Below are 19,416 nucleotides of genomic sequence, written 5' to 3'. Positions count from 1 at the left end.
GATAGGGGAGAGGGTGGCAGTGTTAAGAACTGCCATAGCTTCCCTACCACCAAAATTTCTGGACCTATTGGGAGCCCTGCAGTCCAGGTGAAATGGGTCTGCAGACCACATTTGACCTGTGGGCTAGAGGTTGAGCACCCCTGATCTATACAATTTTACTTAAAGATGGACCTTTAACAAAGAACTTAGGAACTTTACCAGCCACACACATTTATTTGTACAAGCACAAAATCTTTAACCTAATTCCGTTAGACTCCCTGAACATCTCATTGTTGGATTTTTTGATCTGTAGTAGGCTCAATTATCTCTAAAAATAAATAATGTTCCAAATGAAAAGAAAAGGGCTGCTGTTTCATGAAGTAATGCCTTTTCCATTTATCTCAAGAGAAGAGGGCACAATTTCCCTGCCTTTCCTTATTTTCTGGGAACCCCAGAGGCCTTCTTAACGATTCGTACTTATCTCTGCACTTGGAACTGCTGTGTGTCACTAGATTAACTTCTGAAATGTATTTTATAACAGATAACTATTGGATAGATCAACTAAAGAACAATGTAGCAGGGGGTTTAGAGCTGAAGTCAAATAGAATGGGAATATGATACTTACTGAGCTTCAGTCTCCGAGTCTTTGTTCTCTCTTCCTGTGGTTTCATCTCTGGCAACTTCCAACATCTTGCCTTCACTATCGTCCACAGAATCCTGGAATTACAATACAAAGTATTAACCTTTTTATGAACGGGAAGGATAGCTCAGAGATGGTGTGTATTGTATTAACTAACTATCTGGTGCAGGTGATCAGTGGGGGTCCCTGGACACAATGCAAAACATTTAGCAGTTGAAGGGAATATTGCTGCTCCACACCTTTTCTGCTCCTTCCATAAGCTCTGGAGGGGGAGCCCTGACCTCTGATTTTTCTTGCACTGCTCCTTCTCTCTTTCCAGATCCTCTTGCTAAGTTGGGCTTAGGTCTCTGCAAACGTCCTCTCACTCCTGATTTCCCAGCAACAGCTTTTTCAGATTCCCTTAAGATACAAAACATAACTGTTTATGATTTTCACAAAAGAAATGCATACTTCTGAAGAACACTTTTGATCACAGCTGCATTATCCACACAGGCCATAAAGCACCACAATGCCAGTCAAGTCTCATTACTTTACCTAGGTGTACTGTCTAGCTATAACGATCCAAGAAATATATATAAGAGGCAAGGATGTTTTAACTTTTGGTGACACGGTTCAATAAAAGATGACCATAAAAATCTCCCAAATAATTTCTTCGTGGGTACACTTTATTCCTTAAGACAGGGGTTTTCAACCTTTTTTAATAAATGTACCTTCAGCAGCCGGATGCAGAGCGAGAGCTGGGCGGTGAGGGGAGGTGGTGCGCGGCCGGATGCAGAGTGCAGGGGGTGGCACATGGCCAGACACAAAGTGGCAGCAGCATGGGGTGGTGGATGGCAGCAGCTACCACTGCGTGCAAGCTTCCTTCCCTCCCGCCCCATCTGAGCAGCCAGGCAGCACCTGTGCGGCGCAGAGAAGGGCACCACTGCCCTCACTACACCCCAGCCCTGCTCCTGAGAGGTGGTGGTGCAGGCATTCCCAAGTACCCCTAGTTGACAACCTCTGCCTTAAGGTACAGGTTATTCAACAATAAAGTCTTAGAAACTGGCTGGTTGCTGGAACTCCATGAAGCACTGATTTCAAGGGGAATATAAAAAATTAAATAGCTGCAAAAATGTTTATGTGAAGTATGGGTGAAATGTATATCCTTCTTTAGACACTAATGAAGAAGTCAACTACTGGGTTTTTTTGTTAGTTTGTTTTCTGGGGAGAGGGAAGACAGGGACAGAAGGAAAACCAATTTCAACAGAAATAGATCATGTTTGCAAGGGCATGGACAAATATACATTCATCCCTAAGAAAGAGAGGGGCAGCTATTAACACTGTAATACACACTCACATGTGTACAAGCTGGAAGTGATAGAGATGAATCAAAACTGCTCCAACTTTAACCCTGCTTCATCCAAGGCTGCAGCTCAGCAGACAACAGTACAAAGCAGAACAATTTTACTCACATTGTTTCGGACTTTGTATCACAGCCTCTTCCTGCTGCACTCTCCTTGTCACCTGGCTCACATAAGTCAAATACTTCATTGTTCTGTACAGGAACAAAATGAAATTTTACACTTTTAATTCCAGAAACCCTTGCTACAAAATAAATAGATGATGGTGCCCAAGAGAAACTTAAAGCAAGTCTTTTCAGTTATCTTGTCCAAAGAAAACTTGGAAGTATACTCCCACAACCAGCTTTCAAGCTATTGATGATGATGGTATAGTCTTAAAGTAATGATTCCATCATTAGAGAATACAAGGATCATAACAAAGCAGAGTTGCAATGTTATATAGAAAAAAAACTACCTTGTTCAAAAAGGAAAAAGTACTTTGAACCAAAAAGGTATTTGCCTTTTATGCATTTTTTAATTCTATAAGTACTATTAAGGGTGATTTTGTTTCTTGTACTAACTGGTTTGTTATAAAACTTTTGCATAAAAAAACCCCAAACTCATTTAACTTGAGTACACCTAAATGACAATATAAACACATCGTTAATACAGACATAAGTGATTTGGATTATGAAATTTAGAAGAGTCCTGGCTTGTCTCTATATTATTTCTTTTTGAAAAGCAGCACACTTAACACATTTTTTCAGGTCAATTGAATATCTAGTTAGTAGTGGTTTGGTAGGTGGGGGATGGGGAGGCGAGGAGCTAAAGTATTTTTCAAGTAGCCTATTCCACCCCACCCACTTTAAGTCTCAGTGGTGTAGTAGGGCAAACTGAGTTATGCTAAGGCTCTTAGCCAGAGTCTAGGCCTTCCCGGAACTAAGCAATAAAATTTTACAAAGTGCCTTATAAGACGGTGGAAAAAGTGAGTGCTGTGACTGGTACGCTGGGCGAACCAGATACAACAGTTTCCCTATAACGAAACAAAACCAAAAAATTAGTAGGATTGGAGTACCTTATCTAAAAAGATAAGGTATGAAACCTGAGAATTGGACAATTTGGGATGAAAAAGTTACAGAAGTAATCAACAAAGGAAAGGCATGTTGTTGTGCTATAACTCTGGGGAGACAGAGGCAGCCATGGTTTTTCTACACAAACAGCAGGGAAGCCAAAAGCAAACATCCCATATACCCAGCAGAGGACCCAAGGCCTGGCACACCCAAAGGTCATAACGTCTATAGGATGTTGTATTACACCAGGTCACATTACATGTAGGAAACCTGTAATAGTGCCTAGGGATTACTATTAAAGTTCACTTGATATCAAATTGGATGAGTTGCCATGTCAATCTTTGAGAGACTCTGGCAAAAAGAATCCTATTGGCAACGAGCCTGCAAGCACTTTGCGACAAATGGTTGCAGGAAGGCTCCAAGACACGGAGCTTTAATGTTGAGATTTGCCAGTTTCATTTTGGAGATCTAAAACTTTAACCACAGCCTTTTTAAAAGTAATTTTGTTCAGAAATGAAGCTGTTTAGCATAGTAAGACTACGGAGAGAGGAAAAACATTTATCAAAACATCTGTCAATTTACTTAACTTCCAGTAAATATTTCCCAGTTTACCATCTTTTACATGCCAAATTGCATCTAGCTAGGCTATGTGACTTGTAAAGTGAAAACTTTATTACTTGGTCTTGTTGATCACTATTGGTATGAAGATTTCTGGAAACACAAAAAAAAAGACTCAAAAAACAAAGATACCTTTGATTCAGTGGTTTGATCACTACTTCCTTGGTTTCTGTTAACCAAAACTTGAGATTTTGAAAGCTGCCATTCCTGAGACTCACTGGTGATTTCTGGTTCAACAGGTTCTGCTTCTGTTACATTATTACTATCTTGAAAGCTGAAAATAATGCATGAAGAGAAAAGTGTAATGCAGGGTCAGATGAGTTTGACACCCCTGATTCAGAATAACTTGAGCAGTGGTCTTCAAGGAAGGGGATACACTGAAGGTACAAGTTAAAAGCAGGTGAACCCAACAGCAAACCTTGACAAGGGATGATCCTGCCTTGAGCAGGGTACTGGCCTAGATTACTTCATGAGGTCCCTTCTAACCCTACATTCCTAGGAACTCAAGTACTGGAGAGAGAAGAGAAGGAAGATCCCATGTATTTGGGCCAGTGAATAGATTTTTTTTAAGTTAAACCCTTGCTGTGTATATGCCTCTATGGTGCAAATTACCTGTGTAAATCAAAATCACTATCTTCCTCATTTTCATCATTCAGTTGTAAGGAGGAATCGAAGACTTGCTCCACTTGAACAGGAGTCTCACAAAACATTTCTTCATTATGAATACCCAGTTCCTCCCTGCATTCAGTAGAATCATCACTGTTTGTGCCAGATGTATTTTTTTCTGTTAACAGATAAATATATTTAAAATACACAAATCTCCAGAAATTGTCTAGTAAAAAAAAAACCACAAGAAAAAAAACTATCACCACTTAAATATCACAGTTTTCAAAGCAATTTGAAAAGCCCAATTTCAGACCCCTCAAACTGACTTGATATTCAGGAACTGCAGAACACACACCTTCACATGCACACAACCTAGCCACTACAGGTCTCTTTCTAGGCACCCCAAAAATCATTTAGAAAATAGCTTATGTATTAGCTGAAAGTCTAAAACTAATTTCAGACTAGCTGCTAGAGCCTCTTTCTTGAAAGCAGAGTTAAACAAGGGGTCTAACAAGGCATAAAGTTTGAAGATGAGCACCTCCCATTGAGTAAATGTCAAATGTATCAAATAACCTTCTTCTGAAAGCCACTGTCACTTTTCAGGTTTTGGAGTCTTAATTATACATGAAAAAGGGCAAAGACATTTAAAAAAATTTAAGCATCTCATTAACTATATTAATGAAAATTCATCTAGGTTGTATTTACTTTCATTCATGTCACCTGTTTCTTTTTGCAGTTATTTGATTTGGAATTTCAAGATAATTACACTTTTCATCTCTCACATTAAATATAATGATGCAAGTCTTATATTACAAACATTTCTAAAATGAGGACTATATCTTAAAATCTCAGTTGAATATACTCACCTCCAACCCTTCCCATTAATTTTGTATTTTTAATGAGCAGCTGTTTAAAGTTTGTTAAACAACATGAAATTCAGATTTGGGGCCAAATTCCATGAGTGTCTATGACAGGGGGCCATCCCAGGACTGGATTTTAATGTCGGGCAGCCCACCCTGTCTTTCCTGCCACAACCTGGTGTAATAAACTAGATGGTAAGTGCGGTAGGCTACCCATTAAAATGCCCCAATGCCTAGGGCACTGTACCAGGCTCCGTACCACTCCCCACGCCGGTGTCTTATGCCTTGCAGATGGCATCCCAAATTGATAACAGCTCTGGCTGGAGGTCAGGCTAACCTCTGTCTCTTGCTGGGACTCTAACACTCCACTCTTGCACTCTGCCCTGTCTCACAGGGCCTCATTCATCCTGACCCTCACTGGGCCAGTCGCAACCCGCCCTGCTCCATGAGTAGCCCCCTTGAGCCATCAGGCTTAACTGCTCCCACTGCAGCCAGTCCACACATAGCCCTTCAGGTCGCTCGAGCAGCCCTACTCTACGTGGTACTGGTCTAGAGTTGGCCCCAGTGAGGGGCTGAAAGTGTATAGAAGGGCCTGCACAGGGGTGCCTGAAGGAGTGTGTGTGTGGTAGGGTTGCAGGGGTGATACGAAGGGCTGCACTGGGGTTGTATTGAGTAGGGTTGCAAGGGTGACCTGAAGGGCAGCACACAGACCAACCCCCACAAGTGACAACAGGAGCAAGTTCCCCAGAGAGGGGCTAATGGCTGAGTTCAGCCCAGTGCGAGGCATTCCATTTTGTTTCCAGAGACAATTCAAAGCACTTTTACCTATAAACCCTTAATAACTTGGTGCCCCTGGATACAAAAAACAGTTTGTGCAGTAAAATGGAAATTCAGCACAAATAATCCCAAATCACTAATTTAAGAAAGGAGAGAACCAGTTGTCTGGCATTCTTTTGGGAGAGACTCTCAGCTGTGGAACTCTTCCCCACTTTGCCTTGTAGATTTCCTAAGCCCAGTACAAAAAGCCACATGGTTCTCCTACACCTCTGGCAAAAAAGTACATTAGATAAGAGGTAATAAACTAAGAGGACGGTAATTGTCAAGACTAGATTTGAATGAACATATTTACAATGTTCCTATTCTACAAAAGGCTTACTTCTTGTGATATTACACACACACACACACACACTTTTAATACCATACATGTACCCAGAACGAAAGTACTTTCATCATCTAAAAAGTATAAGAGCATCTGCAGGCAGGACAATACAAACAGCATACTAGAACGATACCACCAACAGCAGAAAGAATTGCATTTGAACAGTTTAGCTGCTTACGTTTCCTGCTGGATTTTTCTCCCTTAGCTGGTTTCAAAATAACTGCTGTCTCTTTCGCAAGAGTCTCCATGCCCTGATCAGAATTCTTCTTCTTTTCTTTTCTTTTCCTTTTTACCATAGGCTCCGATGTGATCTGTTCTTCTGTCAGCTCAGAAGGATTCAAAGAATCCTCGTTCTCTTTTTCAGCTATCAAAGTATTAACTCCTGTTTCCACATCAGAAAGATTTTCAAGTTCCTTTTCAAGATTTTTCTTCTTCTGCTTTCTTTTCTTTTTTGGTACCACTAGCTCAGATGCAATCTGTTCGTCCACTGGTTCAGAAATATTTACAGTTTCTTCATTGTCTCTCTCAGCTGTCACAGCATCAACTCCTGTTTCTGCATCAGCAAGTTTCTGAAGTTCCTTTTCAGAATTTCTTTTCTTCTGTTTTCTTTTCTTTTTGGTTACCCCTGGCTCTGACAGGAGCTGCCCTTCTGCTGGTTCAGAAACATTCAAAGATTCTTCATTCTCCTTCTCAGCTGTCACAGCATCCACTTCAGTTTCTGCATCAGAAATTCCGACATCCTCTTGATCTTGTTCATTAGCAGCTTTTTCATTCTCAGCGTGAGCTACTAGAGACAGTACAGTTCCAGGTAAATATACAAGTATTAAAATCTATGAATTTATTTAAAAGTCTACTGGTATCGTTGATATTTTGCCAGATACAGCAGTAGGACCATAAAGAAATGGAAAATCCTCACAGCGGCAACACCAAAAGCCAAGTTCTCCATGGGAGTAAAACATATTCTTCTACGCTCATTGCAGTGCAAGGGCAACATTTTTAATTAAAACAAGCTGTTACACTTTTTAGGCCTAACAGTTACGCTGTTATTTTTAATTCTTCTCTGTAAAAGTAAGTCTCCCTTCCTCTTCCATTTCCCCTTTTTGCTCCCCCCCAGCCAAAAAAAAAAATTTTGCTACCACTATAGAGAAACTATTTACTTGTAGCTATATTAAACTAGTCTGAAAAAAAAATTGATACATTATTTATTTTAATCATTTTCTATAGTATTCTAATTCTAACACCTAAGAGCTCACATACTTGTAACTAGATTGTATGTCTTAAATGCTAAATATTTTATGAGCTTAACTCAACCTACCTTAGGCACCAACAGCCCTAATCACCATAAAAATCTTGGTGATGTCTGACATACTTCACAAAAATCAAGTACCTTGTTTTTAATTTGCATTATTTTAATATTCTTTAGATGTGTTGCTCCATTATAAGACAAATCTAAAAAAATACAGCATAAGAGTCAAGAGCTGTATATAATGGATGGAGAAAATGCAACCGTGGATTAAAGTATACAGCCAACTCATTCCATAGCCATATTCAGAAACAAAACAGCCTAATTTCCAGTAACTCATACCCATAGCCTTTGGGCTTGTAATAAATCATCTGAAGAAAACTCAAATTTTTAAGACCCTACTTTCCAAGGCTCTCTGTTATGCCTTACCAACAAGTCTTCACATAATGATCTTAACACATTAAGTCAGCCACAAAACTGGGGGCTGAGGAACGTTATGCCCATTCCCCAAATTACACAACTTGCTGTGCCACACATGCATCACAGGTCACGCAATATCAGGAGCATCAAATTCCTCAGACCCCAAATGCATGACTATCAACAGCGGTGGAAAAGGGAAGGGGTCTGTAGCTTGGAAGCAGGAAGTTCCCTGTTCCCTGGTTGCACTCATTCCAAATGTGAAGCAGTTGGGGAAAGGAGCTTCCCACACCACAAGTGTCATTTCTACAGACAGCAGGGAATGTAAAAAGCAGGCATGCAGCCAGAGCTCCCAGATGCATGCCTGCTTTATAAAACATCTGGGATGCCATAAGCCCAACACTGGGGAGCCTTTCCCTGATGTCAGGGCTCACAATGTCACAGACCTTTAAAAAGCAGGTATGTAAGCACCGGCTGAATGCCTGCCCACTTTTAAGTTTATGGTGCTCAGGAAACTTGACATCAAGGAGAGGGTCCTTGATATCAGGCTCACTGTGCCTGCACAGTGCAGCTGAGGATGAGGGAGCTGCTGCACAGCAAAGGTTTAGAGGCACCTGCACAAGCAACAGGGGATGGGAAAGCATCTGAAGAAATCAACAATCACATAAACCACACCAAAATTAAAGGACCTTGACTGCCTGAGGCTAAATCTTAATATGAATTAATGAACAGCCTGTGAAGGTATTTATTAAAAGGTCGATTAGAACTCTTCAATTATTAATTAACAAGTCAGCTGAAAAACAGACTAAGGAGACTGAACCAAAAGTAACCTGGATAGGTTTAGTATCTGATGAACTAGCTGTTGCCTACAAAAGGTTACACCTCTCTGACCCAGTTACTTTCTGATGTGCAACCCTACCCTATCTTCTGCCTAGATAGTATAGTCTTTCACTAGAGTAATAATACTGACAAAAATATTTAAAGTACCTTTTTGCTTTTTCCGAGCTTTTTGTGGCTTCTTTTCTTTTGATCTTTGACTTCTAATCACCTTTTGTTTCCTCTTTTCCTCATCTGCTAGAACTTTCCCAAGCAGCTGTGCAAAGAATTCAAAGTCAAATGGCCGCTTTTCCTCTGTCCAAATAAAACAGGGAGAAAAGTTGTCAATGCTGATAAAATGCTTTAAGTTTCTGCTTTTGTGAAATAAACAGTTCAGTGGATCAACCATTACATTTCATATTCTTCCCAGTCAGTTGCTCTTTCTGTATATTTTTCCAACAATATTTGTACAGAAATAAGGGGTAAAAAAAAAAAAAAAATTATCACAAGTTTTGTAATTTAGTTTTAACAGAAATGAAAAACAAATCTTGCGTATTTAAACACTTGAACAATTAAGCAGAAATGAATATTCAATTTGTACCACAACTCCAAATTGTGAACTACAATGTGCTAGGGACGATGACATACTGTTACTTCTATGTAATATATAAAATATATACAGTTTTGTAACTAAAGATTCTCAGAGTGCTCTACAATTGATAACCAACAGATCCTCAACGCTTGTTTGAAGTAGCTTGCCCTCTATTTCCCTAGAGATCAGTATGATCAGCTTCACATTATATACCTAATTACTGAGTGTTAGACCTGAAATCAAACTCTTACTCCCAACTTTGCATAGCTTCTAAATTTTAAGTACAAAGCAGTAGTTAAAGAAACAACTGATACCAATGTTAACTTATTGACTAAAACAAATGAAAAGCAAACAAACACTATACATTTAATTAAAAAAAAAAAAAGCTTACTGAAGGCTTTGTCTATCCTCCATCCATTTGTTTTTTCCTCACGTTTAAACTTGTTCTGGGGGTAGTGAAAAATTATATTAATCTTCCATCAAGCACATTATATAGCACAGGAGTGTCCCAGCTTCTAAGACCCAGGGGCTGCACGTCTTTAGGGCCACACTAGTGGGGGCTGAAAATTGCACGGACCCTCACCCACCCACAAAAGGCTGCAATGCATGCCTGTGCTGGCACTTCTCCCACTACTGCACCACATTCATGCAACCCTGGGCCCACCCTCAGCTTTCCAAGCTCCATGGGGGATGCCCCAACCCCTGGTTCAGGGACAGGAAACAAAAGCTGGAGGGAGGGAAACCCTGGAGACTCTGTTTGTGGGGGGGGCGGGGGGGCGGGTGCAGAAATGACAGCCAGGAAGGATCCCAGGGACTGCAATTTAACCTTTCACAGGTGACATGGAACCTGCAGGCTGCCTGTTGGACAGCCTTGATATAGCATAACAAATGTTTTGAAATGCAGCAAACCAGGGCAACCTATTGCTTTAGCTATGGCAGTGGTTTTCAAACCTTCCTCAATTCATGAAACCCTTTCATACAACATTTTCTGTCATCGAACCCCTACCCTGGCTCTGTGGGCCACGTGAGCTGTCGCAAAGCAATGGGACCTGACCTAGCCATGACGGCACACCGCTTCCCAGCCCACTTTGCCATTACCCATTTCTCTGCAGAACCCCTAATGCCCCATCATGGAACCCCAGGGCTCCATAGAAGTTTGAAAACCACTAAGCTAGCACAAAGTCTGGCCCAGAAAACAAAGTTGTAAAATCAAGTCAGTGTTAGTTAAGAATACAACCTCATTATAATGAGCTGCCAGGGGACTGGGAGAAAAATTAAACAGTGTTCACACCATAATACGATTAGTCACAATGAAAAAAGAAATCTGTTCCCCCCACTGGGATTGTTAAAATGAGGTTGTACTGTAAAATTTCTTCAAATTAGTAGTAGGTAAACTGGTCACCATCATATCAAAATATAACAGAGCTATACTTTGAATATTTGCTATACACACATACTATAAATATTTTTACTGCAGAAACGTGTAGCATCAAAAGTTATTAACAGCAAACAGATGACTAAAAAAAGCAAACAAACTAGAAAAAATAATTACATGCTAGCAGTTGCTTCAGTTATTTCATTGTCTCCATTTTTTTTTACCTTAATTTCTGATCTTGCTCTGTGAGGAAACAGCTGACCAATCAGGGAGAAGTCTGTTCCTACCATGCTGATGGCCAGGAAGAACATATCAGTTTCTGGAAAAAAAATATTTAAAGCAGCACTGAAGACTAGTTGTTCTTTTTACTCTATATACCAAAAACGTCACCTTTAAAAGTAATGACAGATGCCCAATATATTCAGACAAATGGAGCTAAATTGTAAAGCAGCTTTTTTGATTCAGAGTGACCTAGACAAATTGGAGGACTGGGCCAAAAGAAATCTCATGAAGTTCAAGAAGGACAAATGCAAAATCCTGCACTTAGGATGGGACAATCCCATGCACCAGTACAGGCTGGGGGCTAAGTGGCTGAGCAGCAACTCTGCAGAAAAGGACCTGTGGGTTAAAGTGGACAATAAACTGGATATGAGTCAGCAGTGTGCACTTGTTGCCAAGAAGGCTAATGGCATAATGAGCTGCAGTAATAGGAGTGTTGCCAGCAGATTGAAGGAAGTACTTATGCCACTCTATTCTGCACTAATGAGGCCACATCTGGAGTACTCTGTCCAATTCTGGTTCAGGGGCTGGGGCACAAAATTTATAAGCAGAGGTTGAGGAAACTTGGCTTATTTAGTTTGGAGAAGAACAGACAGAGGGGATTTGATAGCAGCCTTTGGAGCCACCCTTCAGGTAGTTTAAAAGAGGATGGAGCTAGACTGTTCTCAGTGATGACAGAACAAGGAGCAATGGTCTCAACTTGCAGCAAGGGAGGTTAGGTTGGATATTAGGAAGAACTTTCTCACTAGGAGGGTGGTGAAGCACTGGAGCAAGTTACTTAGAGAGACAGTGGGATTTAAAAACATCCTTGGAAGTTTTTAAATCCAGGCTTGACAAAGCCCTGGCTGGAATGATCTAGTTAGCAATGGTCCTGCTTTGAGCAGGGGGTTGGGCTAGATGACCTCCTGAGGTCACTCCCAACCCTAATCTTCTATGATTCTACAGATTAGTTCATATATTCAAAGAGTTTCTGCCAAAGGGGCCTGTAACAGGAGCCCCTGGCTCCATGTTACTTTAAGGAAAATTTGCAGTGAGTAGCTGAGCAGGAGCCAGCTGCACCACCAAAGGCAGGCTAACTATTAAGCCCAAAAGGAAACCCCTGTGCTTACTCAGGGTCACCTGACCAGAAGAGGTGGTGCTCCAAGGCACATAACCCCAGCACTAGGAGCAAAAAGGGTTGGTTTGACCTTGCAGACAGCAGGGAGAGGAGGTTCCTCAGTAGGGTGGCTGCAGAAGATGGACTGACCAGCACCTAAGAAGATCCTGAGCTCCCAAAAAGTGGACAGGGGAGTAACGGCTTGCAGGAAAGTTAAGACCTAGTGTGATGAGAGTTTTGTTAGATAGCCAGTAGGGTTATGCTTATGTTTTTATTAAAATCAGTGGACCAAATGTGGCCATCAGGGGAGGTCTGGAGGCCACAGAAGGGTGCATAGCAGGCAGCCTGACCTGGGGTTGGGTCAGGGGCCCAGTGGGCCGAGGCTGGTGTGCTGCATTAGGCGAAGGCTGGGAGAGCAAAAGCCAGGGTCAGGCAGCCAAGCCTGGGGTCAGGGACCAAGAGCTGGAGCAGGCTGAGGCTAGAAGGGCCAAAATCAGTAGGAGCAGTCTGGCCTGGGGTCAAACACCCTGTCGGCAGAAGCCTGGAGTAGCAGAACCAGCCTGGGCTGCAGTTAGGGGCCCAGAAGGCCAAGGGCTGAGAGAAGGCTACAGCCACCGTATGGCAGCTAGGGACCCTGAGAATGGAGGGCTGAAGTCAGAGTAGGCTTAAGCCAAGAGAGCCAAATCCCGGAGGGCCCCAAGCAGCCCCTTGCAGGCAGAAAATCTGCTAGCCTGCAAGGGAAAAGTCATGGTTTCCCACTTTTTTCTCCTTTAAAGGAGAATCCATTTTTAAAAGTTTGCTTGCAACCCTTTTGTATATCCTTGCAACCCAGTTTTGGGTCGTGACCCATAGGTTGAGAAACTCTGGGCTAGGTGGATTAGTTGATCAGACAGGGCCACCAGGACCAGTAGTCAATTTAAAGTAACATCTGCAAGGCATGGATGTGGCTGTAGGGGTGGAAGGTGGCCATGATTAGCCCTTAAGGTAATTTGTGTCGGGGGGGGGGGCACATACCTGGCCAAGAAGGGCCCACTTCATACATGAGGGCAAAACTGAGATCAGCTGGGTCCAGGAAGGACCTGCTGGACCAAGAATAAAAGAAGGCTCATTCTGGGGCCCGGGGACAGCCTCCCTTTTTGCAATCTAATTATTTCAAAGGTATGGCAGGAAAGAGGAAAGAGAGGGTACCCAAGGAGCTGGAGCAGGGCAGGAGCTGAGTGGCTACCAGGGAGTGGCACAGCTGCCCCTGGGGCCCAATCTTGTCACAGGGCCATTAAGTCATCTAGTCTGATCTCCCTTACATGCTGAACCATTAAAACTGTACCTAGTGACTCTTGATTCAAAATTACAGCCAAGTTGCCAATATTTTACAAATTTTGCTAAATATCACATTGCAAGTCAAGCCTTCTGAAATTAGTGTGGAGAACTCTGTGAATGTTCATGTGGGTACTTATATTGCATCACTGTAGCTTTTAAAACCTACCAACATAGAGAGCTGATATCAAACTAGATTATCATAAGCTAACATACCTGTATCTGTTAAATTGAAGTTTACAGCCTTTTCTTTCAATGCACTGAAGCCTGAGTGATAAGTCACTTGGTACAATTAGTTTAATATTTACTTCATCTCATCTTACAATTAGTATTACTACTACGTTTTAAGTAATAATATTATTAATGAGGCAAAATACAGAGAAATAGTAATGTTATTAATATATATCTATTAAACTGTCAGTGAAACCCTACATATTTTACAGTTAAATGAACACAATGATCTCATTAGTTCTGCAGACTACCAGATAAAAAATTACACAGAATTTTCAGTGGTCATTTTATCCATTCTGAATACAACAACAAAACAAAACAAAATGGTATACATACATTTTTTCATTCACAAGGTAGCATAGTTCTAACAAAAAAAAAAAGAATCAGGAAATAATTCTTCAACCCATAGGCTCTCAAAGGCACTCTTAGTTTTCAGTGCTGTTATGTGCCATATACCCAGTCTGAAAACAAACAGCCAAATTCTAGCAGGTGAGTATATGTTTTTGTCAAAAAGAGGGAGGTGGATGGAAAGGGAGCATCCAAATACATTGTCAAAAAGAATCCAATACCTGGATTCCTCATACCATTCCATAAGGGTTACATGTAGAAGTTATTTGGAAACACACGTTATTTTGTCTCCAGCCTGTACATTATATGACTCCAAATTCTGAAATGATCTTCATCCTTATGTCATATTGGCACTTTGGATTTGCACTAAATGCAAATGGATTTCCAGTTCCTCATTTCACCTGGGATTTTTTCTGCTCATTATGGCCCTAGTCCTGCAAACACTTAACTTCATACACAAGGGTGTAGCTGTTGAGATTTACAAAACTACTAGACTGTGCCAGGTTATACAAGCATAAGCTTTTACAGGATGACCACCTCAGTCTTCAACAAACTCAAAATACTGAAATTAGGAATATGTTACCTTTATTTGACCATGGCTTGGTGTAAAAGCTTTTCCTAAAACTAGAATAGGTAGTTGTAGAGCCACGCTCAAAAATAGGATCATTGTCTTCTACAACACTTGGCCCTTTAGTCCTTAAAACTTCCACTGTTAAACTGAAAGAGAACAGAGAAGTCAGAAAATATTTTAAGTGCAATTAGGAGCAACGAAGGTACACTTGGTGTTCATTGAAAACCTGAAAATTAAATTCTCTATCATACTTGGAGTTCATACTTTGGCTCCTAAGGTACATGGGAAGTTGATGAGATTAGCTTCATTAAATTACAATTAGATTTGTATCTACATAAATGTTAATAATATGAAGCACAGACAATTAGTAAATAGAACTTGGTGAAGAGTCCAATCGTGGCTAAACTTTCCAGAAAACTGTTTTGCAAAGCCACACAAAAGAATTTTTCATTTCCCATTGGCTCCACTTCAAATTTCTTTACCAGGAGAGCTCTAAAAGAATTTATCAACAAAATCCTCACTCTAAAATTGTATCATGCAAAATTCACAATCTGATATTGCAACATGGAACTAATATTCTTATGCAGAGTTGAGAAGCCAAACAATGCAATTTCTGCCAGCCATTTCTCCTGGTTTCATTCTGGAAGGCTGATAGTAATTCTGAATTATTTACTGTAATGGATTCTGTCACAGAATCTTGTACCTTTCTTCATCCAGAATAATTGAGCCATCTTCTGCCACTTTCACTCGAGGAACTAGAAGCTTATCATCGTGATTCTCCTCCTCATCCTCTGCCTGAGCAACTTCCTCTTCATCTTCATGAACAGGAGCACTCTTCTCTTCTGATCTACAGATTTGAAAGATTAAATGTTCAACATAGACCAAGCAAGCTGTTTTCACCAACTGGTATGGATCTACTAGATTACTCCATATTAGTCGTTCACCAAGAAATTCTATAAATATTTGACAAAGTGAAGAGAATTCCTTAATCTGATACAACATAAATGGATTGCTGAATCCCATAGCAATGGTCGAGACTACAAATAAACCTTATATTGACAACAGGCTACAGTAACCTTCCTTCAATTACACACTCCCTCTCTCAAAATTATTATTAAAAACAAAATATTACCACAAATAAGGTAATCTACTTCAAGAACTGTAACTGAACAGCTAGCTCTTTATATTCTATTCCTTGGCAAATAATAAATAAAAATTGCTTACTTACAGAAATAAATATCAGAAAAGTCCACTAGAAACTAGCAGACCAAAAGACTGGAGATACACACAGACTTACTCTTTCATTTGGCTTGATGCAGAAGTTTTTTCGTCTATTAGTGAAGACCTATTAAAGAATACAAGTGTTAGGGTAGCTTGTCACATTTATGCTTAAGGTTGCCTGCCTGAATGGTGAATTATAGCATTATTTAAAATCTTCTTTTATATTTTGCCTTATTTATCCATTGTTTAATTTTTTGTATAGGCCTCATTATTATGTGAACTTTTCATTTTAGTGGTGTCTGCAATATCAGCTGCCCTTGAGCTATTCTTCCAGTTTATAGACTCTCACACACAAGCTTATGGGCTTGAGCTTGCTCATATATTGTTTTTTTCTTTTTATTACCGTGAAAAGTTTTTCTAACCTAACATAGTAAAAGCCTTGTTACCAGCTCAAATTAACTGAACTTGGCACTACTCGGAGGGATGAAACAATTGGATCTGTTAATGGAAGGTGAGAAGAGGAGGTTAATGGACAATGCCCAGACTAAGACACTAGAAAAAGACCAAATTAAGAGGTATACATGTGATGGGTCTGTGGGAACAAACAACTATGTGGAGAGGATAAAATATGGCCAGTATGCCCACTGAAGGAAAACAAGTCAACAGTACCCACAAGTAAAGAGTCAGAGGAGTGAAGTTGAAGAAAAGCAAAGAAGTGGGCAGTGAGAAAGTTAACTGTATATTGTCATAAATCTAGCCTTCAACACCTGCCTGGACTGTCCCAGATGAGGACACAACTTCTGCTTTCACGAACTAATTGGTCACCTCTGTTGGGCAGAATAACATCTGGGATTGGGTGAGACCACTGTACTAAACATTTTTTCTCTGTATATAGAAACTAAGATAATGTTTGTTGTATTAATAAAGCTAGACTTCAGTTGAACTGATTTTTTTTTGCATTTCACCCCATTTAATGGTTAATTATGTTTAAATGATCCCTTAGTGCTATCTGGTGCTAACGCAAAAGATACAATAATACTTACTGATCCACCACACATTTGTTCAAAGAGAATAATCATCATCGTCATCCCCCCCCACCCCAATCTGGTCTTACACAGAGCAATTCTCCTGTTGCAAAGAACTCTGAAAGACCATAAGAGGTCAGAACAGTTTTGACACTACAAATTTGTATTTGAAATCTCTGGGTTTATCTTGTGAATCACGTGCTGGTATTTACATGCCTAATAGTACTAATATTGCATGGTACCCTTAAAAGGAGCTCACAGCACACCAAGATGACATGGCACCCTGTTTAAGAATTATTGCTTTATATGTTCATGCAGGACCTGGAATGCAAGCCCACCTCCTGATTTGAATACACAGCAGGAAATAGAAATGCAGCATCTGAAAGCTTAACATGCCACTGCACGGTTTCTGTTCTAAGGATAAACAAGACTATAGACTTAAGGACTGATCTAAGAGTATACAACAAAAGCTTTGTCATCCACAGCCATGGGGCACGGTGGGTGCTGGATAACCAAATATGCTGGTTACCCGAGAGGCCCGAACAAGCGTCTTTGCCTGCTCACGCTGCCACCGTTCCTGCCATGTCAGTATGCTGGGGGACAGGCTGCTTTGCCCCAGGCTGTGGGGGCTCAGCAGCACAGACTGCTTTGCCCCAGGCTGTGGGGGCTCAGCGAAACCGGAAGTGCCACAGTGGACACTTCTGGTTTTGCTTCTGCCATATCAACTGACATGCCGGTTAATAGAGCATGCCTGTTTGTAAAGTGCCGGACAACGTGGCTTTTGCTGCATATCATACGGATTAAATTACTACAGAGAAAAATAATGCAATGAGGAAGGGGAAAAAAATTACTTACTTCATGGGATTGTTTTGTGGCAGGAAGTATATCAAGTCTCTCATGGTCATTTTGGAACGATCTGCTGCAGTGAAACCTTCAGCCACCTTCTGTCTGGATTTCCCATGTTTCTACATATGAAAAAAATTATATATATTGCTTATAATAGTCACACAAGTACTTTTACCTTGTAAATAAATATCACATAACTGCCTTGTCTAAATTTAATCTAAAGCTACAGTAATTTTTCATTTTACAGTGCTCCTTAATTCTTGTGAAGAAAGCAATTCCTACTGTGTTTTGGAAAGATTTCTAGGCTCTTATGGGGGAAGAACGCAGTCTCATAATTCGGGGTGCACCGATAAAGAATTTTTGGACCGAGACCAATGGCCGATTATTAATGAGCCGTATCAGCCAACACTGAACCAACTGTCGATATGGAGACTGGCAGCATGGAGGGCAGTATCCAGCTGGTAAGTTGGTTGTGGGGGAAAGGGGCGTTGGGGTGGGGGCACAAATTAAGGTTCATATTGTGAGGGAGAGAGTGAGGCTGGGGCAGTTGCAGGCACAGGCACTGCCCAGCCAAATCAGGGCAAGGTGCAGGATAGAGCCATGAGCAGCTTGTCCGGGGTGGGACTCCCACTGCTGTGTGCACCCCTGGGGTAGGCATGGGGAGCACATGCCCCAGAATCAGTGTGCAGCAAGAAGACAGGTTGCTGCTGCAGGCAGTGTTGGGTTCTTCCCAGCAGGGGGCGCTGGGCAGCATCTGCCCCTGCCCCAACACCACTCCCTCCACCACAGGAGCCTCCATCTGCCCCACCCCACACTACTTCCCTCCCCCCACCAACAGACTTACCAGCCAGATGCTGCTATCCAAGCTGCCAGGCTGGCCACATGCACACTGTGGCTATGTGCATGTAAGTGGCATTTTCCAGCAACATACTGACATTCAGTGCCAAAACAATATGGACTGATGTATTTTGTGCACCTCTACTCAAAACATAATCACCCCTACTCCAATTCAAAGCATACTGGCAACAAAGGCAAAATGACTGAAAACTGCTATACTCTAGGTCAGCGGTTGTCAAGCGGCGGTACGCATAGCCCTAGGGGTACTTAAAAGGGTTGCAGGGAATACGCAGAACTCCGTGTGCATGTGCACAGCCACAGCAGAGCACATGGGTGGCCAGGACGCAGCCTGGTCACATGAAGAGCAGCCTGGTTCAGCAGGTAAGTTTGTTGTTGAGGGAAGGAAGTGAGGCAGGGGCTGCCCAGCCCAGCCAGGGCAGGGGACTGAGCCATGGGGGTGGGCTCCTGGCACTACGCACACCTGGGAAGGCACTAGGGCGGGTGCCCCCAGGTCTGCACACAAGGAGAGGCTGGGGCCACACTGGGCTCTTCCTGGTGGGAGCTGGGCCTGGCTGTGCTTGGGGTGGGTGGTGGTGGCACTGGGAGGGGGCTGGGGGGCTACAGCCCACCCCCATAGCCCTGCTCCCATAGGCACCCACAGTAAGGGAGGGAGTGGGGCTGGAGCAGGGACAGGCACTGCCTAGCCACGACAGATGTACAAGAGGCTCACCAAGGGGGTGCAGGGAAGGGGGCCAGCTCCCACCACTGCACGCACCCTGGGAGGTTACTGGGGGCACGTGTCCCCAGATCTGCACAAAGGGCATGGCAGGCTGGGGCCACTGTGGGCTGGGGCCGGGGCAGCACCGGGCTGTTCCCGGTTGGGGGTGCTGGGTCGGGCTGTGCTGGGAGCAGGGTTCAGGGAGGGAGCCACAGTGAATTCTGGGGTGGCTGCAA

The 19,416-nt window shown here is 42.1% G+C and overlaps 1 protein-coding gene across 9 annotated transcripts in view; it reads right to left on the bottom strand.

The window, feature by feature from the left end:
- The window catches only part of BDP1 (B double prime 1, subunit of RNA polymerase III transcription initiation factor IIIB), an 80,182-nt gene that overhangs the window by 53,072 nt on the left and 7,694 nt on the right, over positions 1 to 19,416 (bottom strand). For 7 of the 9 annotated variants that reach the window (XR_002097277.1, XM_019516967.1, XM_019516973.1 and 4 more), the window contains exons 2-14: positions 17,635 to 17,744; positions 15,831 to 15,878; positions 15,237 to 15,380; positions 14,546 to 14,679; positions 10,919 to 11,013; positions 9,711 to 9,765; positions 8,899 to 9,042; positions 6,430 to 7,038; positions 4,239 to 4,410; positions 3,759 to 3,900; positions 2,071 to 2,153; positions 859 to 1,018; positions 605 to 696 (exon numbers count right to left, since the gene is read on the bottom strand). Coding sequence is in view for 8 of the 9 variants with exons in the window: in XM_019516967.1 (XP_019372512.1) it covers positions 605 to 696; positions 859 to 1,018; positions 2,071 to 2,153; positions 3,759 to 3,900; positions 4,239 to 4,410; positions 6,430 to 7,038; positions 8,899 to 9,042; positions 9,711 to 9,765; positions 10,919 to 11,013; positions 14,546 to 14,679; positions 15,237 to 15,380; positions 15,831 to 15,878; positions 17,635 to 17,744 (1,988 nt within the window). In the remaining variant the exon portion in view is untranslated. The remainder of the gene's footprint in view (positions 1 to 604; positions 697 to 858; positions 1,019 to 2,070; positions 2,154 to 3,758; positions 3,901 to 4,238; positions 4,411 to 6,429; positions 7,039 to 8,898; positions 9,043 to 9,710; positions 9,766 to 10,918; positions 11,014 to 14,545; positions 14,680 to 15,236; positions 15,381 to 15,830; positions 15,879 to 17,634; positions 17,745 to 19,416) is intronic. The other 2 variants (XM_019516969.1, XM_019516975.1) reach the window with 2 other exon arrangements.

This window comes from Gavialis gangeticus, unplaced genomic scaffold (assembly GCF_001723915.1).
Source record: "Gavialis gangeticus isolate Ggan-Ray unplaced genomic scaffold, GavGan_comp1, whole genome shotgun sequence".
In the NCBI taxonomy this organism is placed as follows: domain Eukaryota; kingdom Metazoa; phylum Chordata; order Crocodylia; family Gavialidae; genus Gavialis; species Gavialis gangeticus.
This window is presented reverse-complemented; position numbering and strand designations above follow the sequence as displayed.